General features: G+C 31.8%; 2 protein-coding genes across 8 annotated transcripts in view; both read left to right on the top strand.

Moving 5' to 3' along the window:
- LOC119604953 (F-BAR domain only protein 2) overlaps positions 1–19,719 on the top strand; it is a 30,663-nt gene that overhangs the window by 3,490 nt on the left and 7,454 nt on the right. For 2 of the 6 annotated variants that reach the window (XM_037957904.1, XM_037957881.1), the window contains exon 1: positions 13,934–14,219. The exons of 1 other annotated variant lie outside the window; for it this stretch is intronic. The gene's annotated coding sequence lies outside the window, so the exon portion shown is untranslated. Of the gene's footprint in view, positions 1–13,087; positions 13,206–13,832; positions 14,220–19,719 lie in introns of those variants that run through there. 3 more of the 6 variants (XM_037957889.1, XM_037957918.1, XM_037957907.1) reach the window with 3 other exon arrangements.
- On the top strand, positions 13,093–19,540 carry LOC119604988 (lysine-specific demethylase 3B). Of its 2 annotated transcripts, none has more exons than XM_037957938.1 (2): positions 13,093–13,205; positions 16,330–19,540. In XM_037957938.1, the coding sequence occupies exon 2, from the start codon at positions 16,355–16,357 to the stop codon at positions 19,406–19,408; it is 3,054 nt and encodes a 1,017-aa protein (XP_037813866.1). In that variant the 5' UTR covers positions 13,093–13,205; positions 16,330–16,354; the 3' UTR covers positions 19,409–19,540. The 2 variants fall into 2 exon arrangements, with proteins under 2 accessions (XP_037813866.1, XP_037813858.1); XM_037957930.1 differs by lacking the exon at positions 13,093–13,205 and adding an exon at positions 13,972–14,219.

The raw sequence follows: 19,719 nt of genomic DNA, 5'->3' as shown, positions 1-19,719 counted from the left end.
TTTCCGACTTTTCGACTTTTTTCGACTTTTCGACTTTTTTTCGACTTTTTTCGACTTATCGACTTTTTTCGACTTTTCGACTTTTCGACTTTTTTCGACTTTCCGACTTTTCGACCTTTTTCGACTTTTATTTACAAAGTCGACTTTTCGACTTTTTTCATAGACGATAGTCGAGTTATCGACTTTTTTGGAACAAAATAGTCGACTTCGACTTTTTTCGACAAAAAGTCGATTGTTCGATTATTCGAAAGTCGATTTATAGAACCCTAGTTTACATACCCGTTAATAAAACAACCTTTTGATAAAACAGCAAACCCTAACAGCTGTTTTTGATTGTTGTGTGGTGAGTTTCTGTAAAAACGTAAACAAATGAAACAAAAACAAATTACTGGACATATTTATTTTGTGCTAAGAAAAATGTATGTATTTTTATAATGTTTTTAATCCAGTGCAAGTGTTCTTGGTGTACACTATCTACCCCAATAATAATTCCGGTTTCTTTAGAATCAAACCTTTTTAAAAACGCCATATATAATGTGCAATTCATTTTATATTCCATGACTGATTGATGGAGTCACGGAATCCATCGGAGATCAACCTAAAACAAGTTAGAGTGCTATATTCGGCTCTGCCGAATCTTAAATACCCTCCAACAGCAAGCTACTTTTCATTGAGACCCATTTAACTATCTAATTTTTAGATAACTTGGCGAAATTTTTGTTTCCTTATTGAGGGTACTAACATTTATGCATATGTCAAACTAATATTAATTAGGTCGAGAAAAATGTATATTAATAGGTCAGTTTGAAAACATTTTAATATAATGATATATCTGTACACAGAACATACTCATTTTGAATTTTATCCGGATATAATCATTTAATTACGAATTAAGTGATATTAAGTGATTTTCAGAAGTATACCTTATATGGGAGCTAAGACAACCTATGGACCGATCCGGAAGAAAAAAATCCGTAGAATGATTTATATATACAAAATAAACATTTATGTCGAATTTTATCCCGATAACTTTGATTATCAAGTGCATTTGAGTAATTTTCGGAAATGGAAATTATATGGGAGTTGTGATCAATTATCAACCGATAAAGAAAAAATTTAGTATAATGATTTAGTATAATGATTACTACAATAGATTTATTAATTAATGAAATATTTGCGTTTAGGTGATTTTCGGAAGTGGACTTTATATGTATAGGAGCTATGACCTTACACAAAACATATTTGTGTCGAATTTTATCAAGATACCTTTATTTGATAATGAAATATGTGCGTTTAAGTGATTTTTTTGAAGTGGACCTTATTAGGCTACTACAATATGTGGGTCAATCCGGAAAAAATTTGGTAGAATGATTTATATGCTCACAAAACATATTCAAGTCGTACTTCATCCCGATAGCCTTATTATTCAAAGAAATATATGCGTTTAAGTGATTTTCGTATGTGGACCCTCTATGGGAGCCTATCCGGAAAAAATTTCGTAGAGTGATTCATATAAAGACAATACATATTTGTGTCGAATTTTATCAAGATAACTTTATTTAACAATGAAATATGTGCGATTAAGTAATTTTCGGAAGTGGGACTTATATGGGAGCTATCACCAATAATGGACCGATCCGGGGAAAAAGTGGTAGAATGATTTATATGTACACATTACATATTCAAGTCGAATTTTATCCTTATAGCTTTAGAATTTAATGAAATATATTCGTTTAATTGATTTTCGGAAGTGGACCTTATATGGGAGCTATGACCTATTATGAGTCTATCCGGAAAAAATTTCGTAGAGTGACTCATATAAAGACAAAACATATTTGTGTCGAATTTTATGAAGATAGCTTTATTTGACAATGAAATATGTACTTTTAAGTGATTTTCGGAAGTGGGCCTTATATGGGACCTATGACCAATAATGAACCGATCCGTAAAAAATTTGGTGGAATAATTTTAATGTACACAAAACATATTTTTGTCGAATTTTATCCCGATAACTTTAGAATTCAATGAAATATATGCGTTTAAGAGATTTTCGGAAGTGGACCTTATATGGGAGCTATGACCAATTATGGGCCTATTCGGAAAAAAATTAGTAGAGTAATTCATATTTAGACAAAATCTATTTATGTCGAATTTTATCACGATAGCTTTATTTGACAATGAAATATGTGTTTTTAAGTGATTTTCGGAAGTGGGCCTTATATGGGAGCTATGACCAATAATGGACCGATCCGTAAAAAAAATTTTAAAATGATTTGTTTGTATACAAAATATATTTGTGTCGAATTTTATCCCAATAGCTTTATATTTCATTGAAATATATGCGTTTAAGTGATTTTCGGAAGTGGACTTTATATGGGAGCTATGACCAATTATTGGCCTATCCGGAAAAAATTTCGTAGAGTGATTCATATTTAGACTAAACATATTTGTGTCGAATTTTATCAAGATAGCTTTGTTTGACAATGATATATGAGCTTTTAAATGATTTTCGGAAGTGGGCCTTATATGGGAGCTATGACCAATAATGGACCGATCCGTAAAAAATTTGGTAGAATGATTTGTATGTATACAAAACATATTTAACTCGACTTTTATCACAATAGCTTTACTCATCAAAGAAATATGTGCGTTTAGGTGATTTTCGGAAGTGGACCTTATATGAGAGCTATGACCAATGGTGGACCGACTGAGATCTGCGTTGATAGTATGATTTCTGTTCATATTATATTTGCATGTACAAAATTTTGTGTTGATACCGATATATTTGAGGGAGTTATTAACGATAAACTAATTTCCGGGAATATATACCTTTGTATGGGGGCTATGGGAAATATTGGATCGATTGTAAAGATTTTAAACATAATTGATTACTGCCCTGAAAAAATAATGTGTGACAAAATTCATCGAAATATCTTTGGTAGTTTCTGAGAAAACTTCAAAAGAATTATGAAAAAACCGTAATTTTTTTCGAGGTAGTCTAAAATTTTTACTTATAACTTTTTACGTTGTGAACCGATTTTGCTGATTTTCAATACCAAACTGCTTAGGACAATAATGAATATTCTTAGTGAATTTGGCTGATTTCTTTTGCTTAGTTTTAACGTGAGCGTGTTTTAACCAGACAGACAGACAGACAGACGGACAGACGGACATAGCTAAATCGACTCAGAATTTCATAGGGACCCAAAATATATATACTTTGTTGGGTCTCAGACGAATATTTCTTGGTGTTACACACGGAATGACAAACTTATATATACCCTCTATCACCACTGATGGTGGTGGAGGGTATAAAAATGAAAAGGGGGAGACTTTAACTTCTTGTTCCGTTCATATGGGGCAAGATTCGAGCCTCACCGTGTCATTTGCCAGATACCTCTTTTGTGTATATTGCAGGGTCCTGGTACCCAACACAGCCTTATTGTAAACGGTCTCATAATAACACTTAGATCTTTTCTTCATTCTACGGCTATGCAAGATTACAGCTATGACATATTAATGCTTTGAGTGCAGTATGACTATCTTACCAGAGACCGGTGAACAATGTGATTCCCTATTTGTTCCGTCACTTTCAAGATCGCTAAATCACCACTTGGAAGACACAACCCATCAGGGAGTCAAGGAACATTTTACACCGTTTGTAACACATCGAAATATTGGTCTAATATCCATAAAAGTATATCCTGGGATCTTATTACAGTCTAAGACCATCTAGCCAATATTTGCCAAAATAATTTTAGTTGATGGAGTTTGTTATTGAAAATGGACAATATCGGTATACGATAAACTCATCAGGGAGCCAAGGAACTTTTACACCGAAATATTGGTCTAAAATCCATAAAAGTATAGACCGGGATCTTAGCCAATATTTGCCGAAATATTTTTAGTTGATGGAGTTTATTATTGTGCTTCAATATTCCAGTATAGCGAAGAAAAACAACAAAAACAAGTTTTATAGGAACTAAAATCTTTTTGCCAAATTTAACGAGGATAGCATCATATTTGTCACTGCTCTCATATAAGGTTCATCTAAGGAAATTATTTTACAAGATTTATATGATCCCAAAACCTTGATTCGTTCAAAATTGACCCTACCCCCATATAAGTTCCCCTTCAGAAAATGATATTAACTCCAATAATTGTAATAAAAATACCAATATAGCAAAGAAATTCCACATAACCAAGGAGTCAAAATCGTTTTGTCAAATTTAAGGGGATCAGTCCATAATTTAACCTATCCCCGATATAAGGTCCACCTCGGGAAATTACTACCGCTCTTAACTGGCTTAAAAAATGTATAGCTATAAAATTCAACATAACAACTTTTATATGAAACAAAATTTATCTGTTGAATTTTGTAAGGGTCGGTCCACAGTTGACCCTACCTAAAATCTAAACAGATTATGCCATACGATTTCTACACTTCCAACTTAAAGTTCTATATATGTTTTTATCGTGCACAAGATCGTAAGGGTCGGTCCACAGTTGACCCTACCTAAAATCTCAAACAGATTATGCCATCCGATTTCTACACTTCCAACTTAAAGTTCTATATATGTTTTTATCGTGCACAAGATCGTCCGATAACAGTTATATATCATTTTCTATATACTGCCATAGTAACATTTTTTGTGAAAAAAAGTTTGTTGTTGTAGTACACCCCCTAGAACGATGAAATCCTGAAAAAAATGTATGCCATCCGATTTCTACACTTCCAACTTAAAGTTCTATATAGGTTTTAATCGTGCACAAGATCGTCCGATAGCTGTTATATATCATTTTATATATACTGCCATAGTAACATTTTTTGTAAAAAAAAAGTTTGTTGCTGTAGTACACCCCCTAGAACGATGAAATCCTGAAAAAAATGTATGCCATCCGTTTTCTACACTTCCAACTTAAAATTCTATATAGGTTTTAATCGTGCACAAGATCGTCCGATACACGTTATATATAATTTTCTATATAGTCACATTTTTTGTAAAAAAAGGTTTGTTTGTTGTAGTACACACCCTAGAACGATGAAATCCACAAAACAAATTATGCCATCCGATTTCTACACTTCCAGCTTAAAGTTCTATATAGATTTTTATCGTACATAAGATCGTCCGATAACAGTTATATATCATTTTATATATACGGCCATAGTAACATTTTTTGTAAAAAAAAAGTTTGTTGTTGTAGTACACACCCTAGAACGATGAAATCCTGAAAAAAATGTATGTCATCCGATTTCTACACTTCCAACTTGAAGTTCTATATAGGTTTTTATCGTGCACAAGATCGTCCGATAGCAGTTACATATCATTTTATATATACGGCCATAATAACATTTTTTGTAAAAAAAAAGTTTGTTGTTGTAGTACACACCCTAGAACGATGAAATCCGGAAAAAAATGTATGGCATCAGATTTCTACACTTCCAACTTAAAGTCCTATATAGGGTTTTATCGTGCACAAGATCGTCCGATAGCAGTTATATATCATTTTATATATACGGCCATAGTAACATTTTTTGTAAAAAAAAGTTTGTTGTTGTAGTACACACCCTAGAACGATGAAATCCGGAAAAAAATGTATGCCATCCGATTGCTACACTTCCAACTTAAAGTTCTATATAGGTTTTTATCGTGCACAAGATCGTCCGATAGCAATTATATATCATTTTATATATACGGCCATAGTAACATTTTTTGTAAAAAAAAAGTTTGTTGTTGTAGTACACACCCTAGAACGATGAAATCTACAAAAAAATGTATGCCATCCGATTTCTACACTGCTAACTTAAAGTTCTATATAGGTTTTTATCGTGTACAAGAGCGTCCGATAGCAGTTATATATCATTTTATATATATGGCCATAGTAGCATTTTTTGTAAAAAAAAAGTTTGTTGTTGTAGTACACACCCTAGAACGATGAAATCCGGAAAAAATGAATGCCATCCGATTTCTACACTTCCAACTTAAAGTTCTATATAGGTTTTTATAATGCACAAGATCGTCCGATAGCAGTTATATATCATTTTATATATACGGCCATAGTAACATTATCTGTAAAAAAAAGTTTGTTGTTGTGGTACACACCCTAGAACGATGAAATCCGGAAAAAAATGTATGCCATCCGATTTCTACACTTCCAGCTTAAAGTTCTATATAGGTTTTTATCGTGCACAAGATCGTCCGATAGCAGTTATATATAATTTTATATATACTTCCATAATAACTTTTTTGTAAAAAAAAAGTTTGTTGTTGTAGTACACACCCTAGAACGATGAAATCCGGAAAAAAATTTATGCCATCCGAATTCTACACTTCCAACTTAAAGTTCTATATAGGCTTTTATCGTGCACGAGATCGTCCGATGGCAGTTATATATCATTTTATATATACGGCCATAGTAACATTTTTTGTAAAAAAAAAGTTTGTTGTTGTAGTACACACCCTAGAACGATGAAATCCGGAAAAAAATGTATGCCATTCGATTTCTACACTTCCAACTTAAAGTTCTATATAGGTTTTTATCGTGCACAAGATCGTCCGATAGCAGTTATATATCAATTTATATATACTTCCATAATAACATTTTTTGTAAAAAAAAAGTTTGTTGTTGTAGTACACACCCTAGAACGATGAAATCCGGAAAAAAATTTATGCCATCCGATTTCTACACTTTCAACTTAAAGTTCTATATAGGTTTTTATCGTGCACAAGATCGTCCGATAGCAGTTATATATCATTTTATATATACGGCCATAGTAACATTTATTGTAAAAAAAAGTTTGTTGTTGTAGTACACACCCTAGAACGATGAAATCCGGAAAAAATTTATGTCATCCGATTTCTACACTTCCAACTTAAAGTTCTATATAGGTTTTTATCGTGCACAAGATCGTCCGATAGCAGTTATATATCATTTTATATATACGGCCATAGTAACATTTTTTGTAAAAAAAAGTTTGTTGTTGTAGTACACACCCTAGAACGATGAAATCCGGAAAAAAATGTATGTCATCCGATTTCTACACTTCCAACTTAAAGTTCTATATAGGTTTTAATCGTGCACAAGATCGTCCGATAGCAGTTATATATCAATTTATATATACTTACATAATAGCATTTTTTGTAAAAAAAAGTTTGTTGTTGTAGTACATACCCTAGAACGATGAAATCAGGAAAAAAAAGTATGCCATCCGATTTCTACACTTTCAACTTAAAGTTCTATATAGGTTTTTATCGTGCACAAGATCGTCCGATAGCAGTTATATATCATTTTATATACGGCCATAGTAACATTTTTTGTAAAAAAAAAGTTTGTTGTTGTAGTACACACCCTAGAACGATGAAATCCGGAAAAAAATTTATGCCATTCGATTTCTACACTTCCAACTTAAAGTTCTATATAGGTTTTTATCGTGCACAAGATCGTGCGATAGCAGTTATATATCAATTTATATATACTTCCATAATAACATTTTTTGTAAAAAAAAAGTTTGTTGTTGTAGTACACACCCTAGAACGATGAAATCCGGAAAAAAATTTATGCAATCCGATTTCTACACTTTCAACTTAAAGTTCTATATAGGTTTTTATCGTGCACAAGATCGTCCGATAGCAGTTATATATCATTTTATATATACGGCCATAGTAACATTTATTGTAAAAAAAAGTTTGTTGTTGTAGTACACACCCTAGAACGATGAAATCCGGAAAAAATTTATGTCATCCGATTTCTACACTTCCAACTTAAAGTTCTATATAGGTTTTTATCGTGCACAAGATCGTCCGATAGCAGTTATATATCATTTTATATATACGGCCATAGTAACATTTTTTGTAAAAAAAAAGTTTGTTGTTGTAGTACACACCCTAGAACGATGAAATCAGGAAAAAAATGTATGCCATCCGATTTCTACACTTCCAACTTAAAGTTCTATATAGGTTTTAATCGTGCACAAGATCGTCCGATAGCAGTTATATATCAATTTATATATACTTACATAATAGCATTTTTTGTAAAAAAAAGTTTGTTGTTGTAGTACATACCCTAGAACGATGAAATCAGGAAAAAAAAGTATGCCATCCGATTTCTACACTTTCAACTTAAAGTTCTATATAGGTTTTTATCGTGCACAAGATCGTCCGATAGCAGTTATATATCATTTTATATATACGGCCATAGTAACATTTTTTGTAAAAAAAAAGTTTGTTGTTGTAGTACACACCCTAGAACGATGAAATCCGGAAAAAAATGTATGCCATTCGATTTCTACACTTCCAACTTAAAGTTCTATATAGGTTTTTATCGTGCACAAGATCGTGCGATAGCAGTTATATATCAATTTATATATACTTCCATAATAACATTTTTTGTAAAAAAAAAGTTTGTTGTTGTAGTACACACCCTAGAACGATGAAATCCGGAAAAAAATTTATGCCATCCGATTTCTACACTTTCAACTTAAAGTTCTATATAGGTTTTTATCGTGCACAAGATCGTCCGATAGCAGTTATATATCATTTTATATATACGGCCATAGTAACATTTATTGTAAAAAAAAGTTTGTTGTTGTAGTACACACCCTAGAACGATGAAATCCGGAAAAAATTTATGTCATCCGATTTCTACACTTCCAACTTAAAGTTCTATATAGGTTTTTATCGTGCACAAGATCGTCCGATAGCAGTTATATATCATTTTATATATACGGCCATAGTAACATTTTTTGTAAAAAAAAAGTTTGTTGTTGTAGTACACACCTTAGAACGATGAAATCCGGAAAAAAATGTATGCCATCCGATTTCTACACTTCCAACTTAAAGTTCTATATAGGTTTTTATCGTGCACAAGATCGTCCGATAGCAGTTATATATCATTTTATATATGCGGCCATAGTAACATTTTTTGTAAAAAAAAAAGTTTGTTGTTGTAGTACACACCCTAGAACGATGAAATCTGGTAAAAAATGTATGCCTTCCGATTTCTACACTTCCAACTTAAAGTTCTATATAGGTTTTTATCGTGCACAAGATCGTCCGATAGCAGTTATATATCATTTTATATTTACTTCCATAATAACATTTTTTGTAAAAAAAAGTTTGTTGTTGTAGTACACACCCTAGAACGATGAAATCTGGAAAAAAATGTATGTCATCCGATATCTACACTTCCAACTTAAAGTTCTATATAGGTCTTTATCGTGCACAAGATCGTCCGATAGCAGTTATATATCATTTAATATATACGGTCATAGTAAAATTTTTTGTAAAAAAAAAGTTTGTTGTTGTAGTACACACCCTAGAACGATGAAATCCGGAAAAAAATGTATGCCATCCGATTTCTACACTTCCAACTTAAAGTTCTATATAGGTCTTTATCGTGCACAAGATCGTCCGATAGCAGTTATATATCAATTTATATTTACTTCCATAATAACATTTTTTGTAAAAAAAAAGTTTGTTGTTGTAGTACACACCCTAGAACGATGAAATCCGGAAAAAAATGTATGTCATCCGATTTCTACACTTCCAACTTAAAGTTCTATATAGGTCTTTATCGTGCACAAGATCGTCCGATAGCAGTTATATATCATTTAATATATACGGCCATAGTAAAATTTTTTGTAAAAAAAAAGTTTGTTGTTGTAATACACACCCTAGAACGATGAAATCCGGAAAAAATGTATGCCATCCGATTTCTACACTTCCAACTTAATATTCTATATAGGTCTTTATCGTGCACAAGATCATCCGATAGTAGTTATATATCAATTTATATATACTTCCATAATAACATTTTTTGTAAAAAAAGTTTGTTGTTGTAGTACACACCCTAGAACGATGAAATCCGGAAAAAGATGTATGTCATCCGATTTCTACACTTCCAACTTAAAGTTCTATATAGGTCTTTATCGTGCACAAGATCGTCCGATAGCAGTTATATATCAATTTATATATACTTCCATAATAACATTTTTTGTAAAAAAAAAGTTTGTTGTTGTAGTACACACCCTAGAACGATGAAATCCGAAAAAAAATGTATGCCATCCGATTTCTACACTTTCAACTTAAAGTTCTATATAGGTTTTTATCGTGCACAAGATCGTCCGATAGCAGTTATATATCAATTTGTATATACTTCCATAATAACATTTTTTGTAAAAAAAAAGTTTGTTGTTGTAGTACATACCCTAGAACGATGAAATCCGGAGAAAAATGTATGTTGTCCGATTTCTACACTTCCAACTTAAAGTTCTATATAGGTTTTTATCGTGCACAAGATCGTCCGATAGCAGTTATATATCATTTAATATATACGACCATAGTAACATTTTTTGTAAAAAAAAAGTTTGTTGTTGTAATACACACCCTAGAACGATGAAATCCGGAAAAAAATGTATGCCATCCGATTTCTACACTTCCAACTTAAAGTTCTATATAGGTCTATATCGTGCACAAGATCGTCTGATAGTAGTTCTATATCAATTTATATTTACTTCCATAATAACATTTTTTGTAAAAAAAGTTTGTTGTTGTAGTACACACCCTAGAACGATGAAATCCGGAAAAAAATGTATGTCATCCGATTTCTACACTTCCAACTTAAAGTTCTATATAGGTCTTTATCGTGCACAACATCGTCCGATAGCAGTTATATATCAATTTATATATACATCCATAATAACATTTTTTGTAAAAAAAAAGTTTGTTGTTGTAGTACACACCCTAGAACGATGAAATCGGGAAAAAAATTTATGCCATCCGATTTCTACACTTTCAACTTAAAGTTCTATATAGGTTTTTATCGTGCACAAGATCGTCCGATAGCAGTTATACATCAATTTATATATACATCCATAATAACATTTTTTGTAAAAAAAAAGTTTGTTGTTGTAGTACACACCCTAGAACGATGAAATCCGGAAAAAAATTTATGTCGTCCGATTTCTACACTTCCAACTTAAAGTTCTATATAGGTTTTTATCGTGCACAAGATCGTCCGATAGCAGTTATATATCAATTTATATTTACTTCCATAATAACATTTTTTGTAAAAAAAAAGTTTGTTGTTGTAGTACACACCCTAGAACGATGAAATCTGGAAAAAAATGTATGTCATCCGATATCTACACTTCCAACTTAAAGTTCTATATAGGTCTTTATCGTGCACAAGATCGTCCGATAGCAGTTATATATCATTTAATATATACGGTCATAGTAAAATTTTTTGTAAAAAAAAAGTTTGTTGTTGTAGTACACACCCTAGAACGATGAAATCCGGAAAAAAATGTATGCCATCCGATTTCTACACTTCCAACTTAAAGTTCTATATAGGTCTTTATCGTGCACAAGATCGTCCGATAGCAGTTATATAACAATTTATATATACTTCCATAATAACATTTTTTGTAAAAAAAAAGTTTGTTGTTGTAGTACACACCCTAGAACGATGAAATCCGGAAAAAAATGTATGTCATCCGATTTCTACACTTCCAACTTAAAGTTCTATATAGGTTTTTATCGTGCACAAGATCGTCCGATAGCAGTTATATATCAATTTATATATACTTCCATAATAACATTTTTTGTAAAAAAAAAGTTTGTTGTTGTAGTACACACCCTAGAACGATGAAATCCGGAAAAAATGTATTTCGTCCGATTTCTACACTTCCAACTTAAAGTTCTATATAGGTTTTTATCGTGCACAAGATCGTCCGATAGCAGTTATATATCATTTAATATATACGGCCATAGTAACATTTTTTGTAAAAAAAAAGTTTGTTGTTGTAGTACACACCCTAGAACGATGAAATCCGGAAAAAAATGTATGCCATCCGATTTCTACACTTCCAACTTAAAGTTCTATATAGGTTTTTATCGTGCACAAGATCGTCCGATAGCACTTATATATCATTTTATATATACGGCTATAGTAACATTTTTTGTAAAAAAAGTTTGTTGTTGTAGTACACACCCTAGAACGATGAAATCCGGAAAAAAATGTATGCCATCCGATTTCTACACTTCCAACTTAAAGTTCTATATAGGTTTTTATCGTGCACAAGATCGTCCGATAGCACTTATATATCATTTTATATATACGGCTATAGTAACATTTTTTGTAAAAAAAAAGTTTGTTGTTGTAGTACACACCCTAGAACGATGAAATTCGGAAAAAAATGTATGCCATCCGATTTCTACACTTCCAACTTAAAGTTCTATATAGGTTTTTATCGTGCACAAGATCGTCCGATAGCAGTTATATATCATTTTATATATATGACCATAGTAACATTTTTTGAATGTTTTTTATTAAAAGGCATTATGTAACGATATAATCCCAAATATATTTATATTTTATCAGATTTGTTCCTTTCCACATTTATACACATATTTTAATTGATCAAAAATATTTTTTTTAATGTAAATCATGAAAATCAATTTTTTTTTAATTTTTTCCACGTGCATAAACACATATTGAAAATGTAAATAATGAAAACGAGTTTTTGCGTCTTTTCCACGTGCAGAAACACATATTTGTAAACAAAAATAACTCACCACACCAAAAAAAATGTTTATTTTGATAAAACAGCTGTTACGGTTTGTTTTATTTTTCGTCGGGTTGTTTTCTTTATGTGCGTCGAAAAATCGACTTTTCATAAAATGCAAAAAGTCGACTTTTAACTAAATGAAAAAAGTCGAAAAGTCGACTTTTCGTTTCAACTATAGAACCCTAATCGTCACCCCACAGATTACGAAGAGACAGACAAAAAGCTTAAGATTGGTTTTTAAGTGTCCACTCTCTCGCTTACAAAGGGGAACCAAACTGGTGATTAGATGTTAGAGGAAATCATTCATTGTCTTTTCAGGATGTCGAACTGCTGGGAAACGGCGGTATGCTTTTTGATTGTGTTAGTAAAAAAAAAAACTCACACCGCATTTATAATGTGAATTTTTTTCACTAACACAAAAAACTCACCGTTTTAGTCAACCAATTTGATGTGTGGCCATGTCGCTTTAGAGTTTAAAAGAAATATGGTAACCCGGCTGCCAAATAATATTCCTAAACATTTCCATTCTCATTTCATGTATTCATTACGTCTTTTTGCAAACAAAACATCGACTATATTATTAAATAAGGTTTTAATAATTTTTCTAAGGATACAAACGCATATTAAATAAGTTGTAGTAAGTATTATTTTAAAATTCAAGATAAAAAAAACATCAAAATGGCTCAGTTCGCCAAAATATAAACAAATAGTCGTTCTTAACATATTAATTTACGACACTTCGCTGTGTTTTTTCAGTGATAATTAAGTTGATTCCATTCACAATAATTGTTTGTAAATGTATGTGAATGTTTAACATTGGGTACACTTTTATTACGAAAAAAATCAATTTTAATTATCCATCATTCATTTAGCATTTTCTTAAGTAATGCCAGGTTACACGAATATTTTATTAAAAAGTACGTTTTGAAATTCCTCTACGTTGGCAGAGTTTTAAAAATATGCATTCTTTAATAAAGAATAATTTGTATGGTGGTAATTTCAGTTGTTTATAAGATTTTCTGGTGTGTACGAATAACGACTTTGTTGAAATCGCTTATTCTGCAAATAAAACGGTCTTTTATAATGAAAAATACAAATTAAGGTCTCATTACTATTAAATTAAAATATTAGAATTTAGAATCATGTATAATACTAATTTACAACTCTGTTATGTGATTTTTTTGTAAAAAGGTGGCAGCATGTTTTTTTTTTCATTTCTCTTTCGTCATTTATTTTGTATGAATTTTCAGTTGACAGTTTTTTCATTGTATTTTTTTCTTCGCTTTTGTGTGAAAATCTGTAAAAGTAATTTTTGTTGTTCATAGATTTGTTCAATTAATTAAATGTTTTGTAAAAAGATGTTGAGAAAGATTTTCCTTAAAATTTGCAAAATAAATACGCCTACATACTAATAATTAAAAAATTTCTAATAATCTTAAAGTATTTTCTATATGTATGTAGCGAATAGTGAGTTAAACATTGAAAAAAGTGGATATTGTGGAAATATTTGTTAAAGTAGCCTATACACATACATTACTGGACAAATAAATGTGCATAAAATTAAATTTACTGATTAGCAGAGTCTCAATAGGGTAAACGCCCCAAAAACATGAATGGTGATTTGATGCAGCAATTGTAAATTTCTATGTCTGTATGTATAATTCTTTGACTTTAATTATATACATAAAAAACATTTATAATAATTTTATAATAGTTATTTTCAATTATGTCATGAGAAAAATTATATTGTACGATGATAATGTAGTTGGTATATGTATTATTGTACATACATATGCATGTATGTATATACCCGTAGTAGTTAACATTAAAGAAAAAATGTTTCCTATTATGGCAGTTGCGTGCAATTGTCGTTGTTATATCATTTCTGTTTAAGTCTAGAGGTCAAATTTATCGCGAACATAAGTGCAATTAATTAACTTGTTTTATCAAAATCTTTTTGATTTTGACGAATGCTGGTTCAGACTGATTTCTGCATACATATGTACATACATATAAAATTGATTTAAAATAATTTATAATATTGGCGAATGCGAGAAATATCAACAAAGGCTTCAAAAAAAATACTGATAAGTTACTTAAGATAATTATGTTTTATCGTTATAAGCTTTTATGTTGATACTTTGAATATTTTGTAATCTACAATTTAATTCAATATTAATACATAAATACTGAATCGTTTTTTTTTTTAAATTTATACTCCACAGAGCATAATATCATAAAAATAAATGACATAAATATCTGAAATCTGTAAATATTCTACATAAGTATTGTTACAAATAGCAGCAGATAAAACAATTAAATAAAAGTTTTAAATGATATTCAGAATTTTTATGAATTCTATTTTTATTATTATATAAATTCTTATAAGAATGCTTTCTATTTATAAGAGGTATACCTCTTATAAATAGAAAGCATTTTTATTGAAATTATTTTTATGTTTGAAGTTTTTTTCAAATGTTTGTATTTTCTTAATTTTTTTATTGGAAACAAAATAATATAAAACGATATTATAATAATATCGTTTTAAATAATGAAACATGATATCATAATCGCCCTTTAAAAACAATACCGTTTTCGCTATCATATCGTTCTTTGGTTTATTGGGTACCTCTTATAAATAGAAAGCAATAGCAGGTACATAGTTGTACATTCATTTGTATTTCTATTTTTTAATTATAAATGGATATACCATGATGTTAATTTGATTTTGTGTTCAGCAGTTGTATCCATAAATATAATTTACACATGTTCGTTGAATGAACAACATGATTCCGTGAGACAAAATAAACGAAAATCGAAATACATGGGAAGGATTACTATTTTTCTGAAAGGTGGATCCGAGTAGAAGAAGAAGGTGGATCCAAGTAGAACAAGTTTCCAAACACCTCCAAAATCTTGAGATAGAGTAAAAACCCGGCTTTTTAAACCTTTAAGCACTTTTAAGTCAGTAAATTAGTTGAATCTCAACCGATTTTAAGTTTCTCAACGGATTTAGAAAGCAGAAGCTGAGGCTTTTATAATGGCATATATGATGTTTAAGTAACCTAGAAAAATATGTATGCATTTCATCGGCAAACATGTTTTTGATTTTGGAGGTGTTTGGGAAATTTCAAAAATAGATTCTTGTTCTACTCGGATCCACCGTTCAGAAAAATAGTATCAATTCCCAGGTATTTATTTTTGTCGCATAGTGTTATTTATAACGAAAAGTAAAACCATTAATCAACTTGGGTATAACTTTAAACGAAATTTTATAGAATGTAAATATCTTAATATTTATTTTAAAATACATTATAATTTTAAATCACATGTGCGTGTAAGCAGGTAATGTGGTGGTAGTGAGTAGTTAAATTGGAAGCAACTAACCGATCCCATAATATTTCAAAAATTTAAATGTAAACAGTAAATAAACTTGCTTTATTTTGGGTCAAATAAATATTTTGTAATGACCTAGAATATCCATCAGTTGGGAATAGAAAATATTTAGCAGCAACAAATAAAATTTAACTCAAGCTGCCACCCACATTATCCTAATACAAGTAATTAATTGAACCGAAAAAGCAAAATAATCTATATATAGTGTGTTTGTGGTAAATATTAAAGTTAAATATATTGTGCAATGCGCGGTTAAAAAGAAAGAAACTCACTGCTGCCACCTTATCCAGTTCACAGGCGCTACCACTTCAAAGAGAGAAGTAATAGCAACATTTTTCTTGTTTCTTTTCTCTACTTTGCCATAGAACAATAAAAATATATACTTCGAACATGTCTTCAGAAAATCACGAACTAGCCGCTGCCCTCATAGCCGAAATGCCAGAAATGAAAGAGGAAATTCAAGCCGAACTTGGTTCCTCCCCAGAGAAAGATGAAAATTCTGGCAAGAAACCCAATTTAAACGAGTTGAAGAACTTTCGTATGCAACGTAAAAGAGAACATGAAGAGTGTGATACGGAAGATCATGTCGCACCCATGTCAAACTTAACAAAACAACTTTGTTTGGAGACCCATACAACCGAAAGAAAGTCCATCATTGAGATTCATATTGCCAATACAGATACCAAGAAAAAGATTGACGATTTAAAAATAGAGACTTTATGTCAATTGAAGGATAACACACAAGAAAAACTAACAGAGGTTATGGATGAATATATTAAAGAAATTAACATTATTAAACGCAGTGAAACAAGTGCTCTGAAAACAAGTGACCATATAAATATTGATATACCCAATAGTTCTGCTTCTATACTTGATAAAAAATCTGAAATAAACGTAGATAATGACAATTCGAATAGAGAGACAACTATTTCTAACGTTGAATCAACGCAAATAAACACTATAACAGAACAATCGATATATAACTCTGGAAGTCATGATGAAATAAGTAACAACTCACAAAATGATGAAGATATTCTCCAAAATTTGGAAAAACTTACGCCGGAGGAAGAAGAAAAGGATAAAGAATATCGTAAAAGTTGCAAACCGTTTCTGCAACATTTACCATGTTTTAAGTTACAAGGCAACACCTCATCCGCCGTTGCTTCAGAAACTAATACAAACAATTCTACGACAGCAAATGTAAACGCCATTAAAATACACAAGTGCAGAGAATGCCGTAGAAGAACTCCACAACAGGGTTCCAATGATGTCTATTGTCGTTTTTATGAATTTCGTTGTCTTCAATACACAGAGGCTGGCCAGCTCTTAGTTGCAGGTTTTCCCAATCCGTATATTGATCCCACGCAGGAGGAAATCAACATATGGCGACCTGACGAAAACACTGAACCAACAGCTGGCAACATGGATATACAAGTTTGTCGTTACATATTGCTGCATGTCGGAGATCAGTTCTGCTATCTTTGGCGTCAGGAAGCTGAGGCATTAAAACTTCACGAAAATACAAATAGTACGATCGCATGGAAGAAAGTTGTTCAAGGTATTCGAGAAATTTGTGACGTTTGCGATACTACCCTCTTCAACTTTCATTGGACTTGTGAAAAGTGCGGATTTGGAGTTTGTTTGGACTGCTTTAAAGATCGCAAAGAAAACAGAACAGTGCGCAAAATGCAAGCCGGCGAAAAACCTCCCAAAGGAAGAGATGATTTCTATTGGTTATTATGTTCTGGAGGTGTAACACATCATGCAAAAGAGCTTATATTGACCCAAATTATAGCTGGAGATTCATTGAATATTTTGGGCAGACTTTTACATGACGTGAGGACTCTTTGGGAAATTCCCCAACTTTGCGGATGCTTATTGAGCAAACAAAAAATGCCTAATGGTGATTTGAAGAATCTAATACAGGACATGATCAAAGAATCTCAATTAAAGCAACAGACTAGTGCCTCCTCTCTGGCCACCCAAGAAACCCTAAGAAAACAAGCACGTTTGGAGCAAATTCACTCCAAAGCTCTGGAATTTGCTCGTGCCAAAGGCATTGATTATGTACCAGGACGAATATTTAACAAACAAACTTTGGGCAAGGACCCCATCACTACAGCATTCGATAATTTTAAACACATTAATTTTCTGCGAAAAGGTCTTGCAGGCTACAGACGCTTCTTGCCACCGAGAGCAATGATATTGACAAATTCTACTTTGATAGCTCCAGGTGTTCCCCATGAATGGTTGTGCGATGGTAAATTATTACGTTTAACAAATGCAAATCACCCTGATAATCGCATACTCTTCCAAGAAGTTTGGAAATGCGGGCAGCCGGTTATGATATCGGAGGTTGCTAAATCTCTGAATTTAGATCTTTGGCGCCCAGAAGCTTTTTTGAAAGATTTCGGCGATAAGCCCAACGATCTTATTAATTGTCTCAATGGTAATCTCGTACCCAACCAGCCAATGCGTCACTTTTGGGAAGGGTTTCAATGTATGAAAAAACGTCTTCTTGATGCTAACGGAAAGCCGATGTTACTGAAACTAAAAGATTGGCCGCCTGGCGATGATTTTGCTGAAATACTTCCCACTAGATATAAAGATCTGATGAAAGGACTTCCTATGCCAGAATACACATTACGCACCGGAAATCTTAATATAGCCAGTTGTTTACCGAAAATGTTTGTTCCTCCAGATTTGGGACCGAAAATGTACAATGCTTACGGATCGGCATTTCATCCCGATAAGGGAACTACAAACTTACATTTAGATATCTCTGATGCTGTCAATATAATGGTATATGTTGGAATACCGGAAGACTCTGACAACAAATCGCAAATTTCGGCGTCTTGCAAAGCAATAGCAATGGGCGGCTGTGAATTTTTAACCAGAGCAAGAGTTCAAAAGAAAAATGTGTTACCAGGAGCATTATGGCACATCTTTCCGGCCCGAGATGCTGACAAGATACGTGATCTATTAAATAGGGTCACATTAGAAAAAGGTTTCCGTCTCGAACCAGATCATGATCCTATACACGATCAAAATTGGTACTTAGATGACAAATTGCGTGCAAGACTTTTCAACGAATATGGCGTGGAAGGATATCCCATTGTCCAGTGTTTGGGAGATGCAGTTTTTATTCCAGCTGGAGCTCCACATCAAGTACAAAACCTTCACAACTGTATTAAAGTGGCAGAGGATTTCGTCTCGCCTGAAAATATCACACATTGTTTCCATTTAACCCACGAATTTCGTCGACTCTCACATTCTCACACCAATCACGAAGACAAGTTGCAAATAAAGAACATAGTCTACCATGCCATCAAAGACTGTTGCACCATCTTGACTAGAGCTTTAGAAAAACGCCTTGATCAAGAAGTTGAACGCGCCGAAGAAATTAAAGCCAAACTGCAAATGAGAGCAGACGATTCTGCCTAGTTTTCATTAACTTTTTTATATATATACATATTTGTTTAAATCTTTTAAATACACAAAATTATTCAATTTATTATGTATGTACTTTTATTAATTGTATGAAATACATTAGAATCTATTTGTAAACATTTTTCATTCGTACAGCTTTTTATTAGGATATTTTTAAAGAGTAAGTAAAACGTCATTTCATCTAGATAATTTTTATACAAACCACTCTTAGGCGACAAGTTCTTTATCCAACGGCTTAAATTACTTTAAATGTCATTCCATTTGTAATTTCTACAAATTCTTATTATGTTTGTTAATTTATTTGC

The sequence above is a fragment of the Lucilia sericata genome, unplaced genomic scaffold (genome assembly GCF_015586225.1).
Source record: "Lucilia sericata isolate MDLA Ls3-8-SP2 unplaced genomic scaffold, ASM1558622v1 Contig000014F_arrow, whole genome shotgun sequence".
NCBI lineage: Eukaryota > Metazoa > Arthropoda > Insecta > Diptera > Calliphoridae > Lucilia > Lucilia sericata.
The sequence above is the reverse complement of the archived record's forward strand: the minus strand, read 5'-3'. Positions and strand labels throughout refer to the sequence as shown.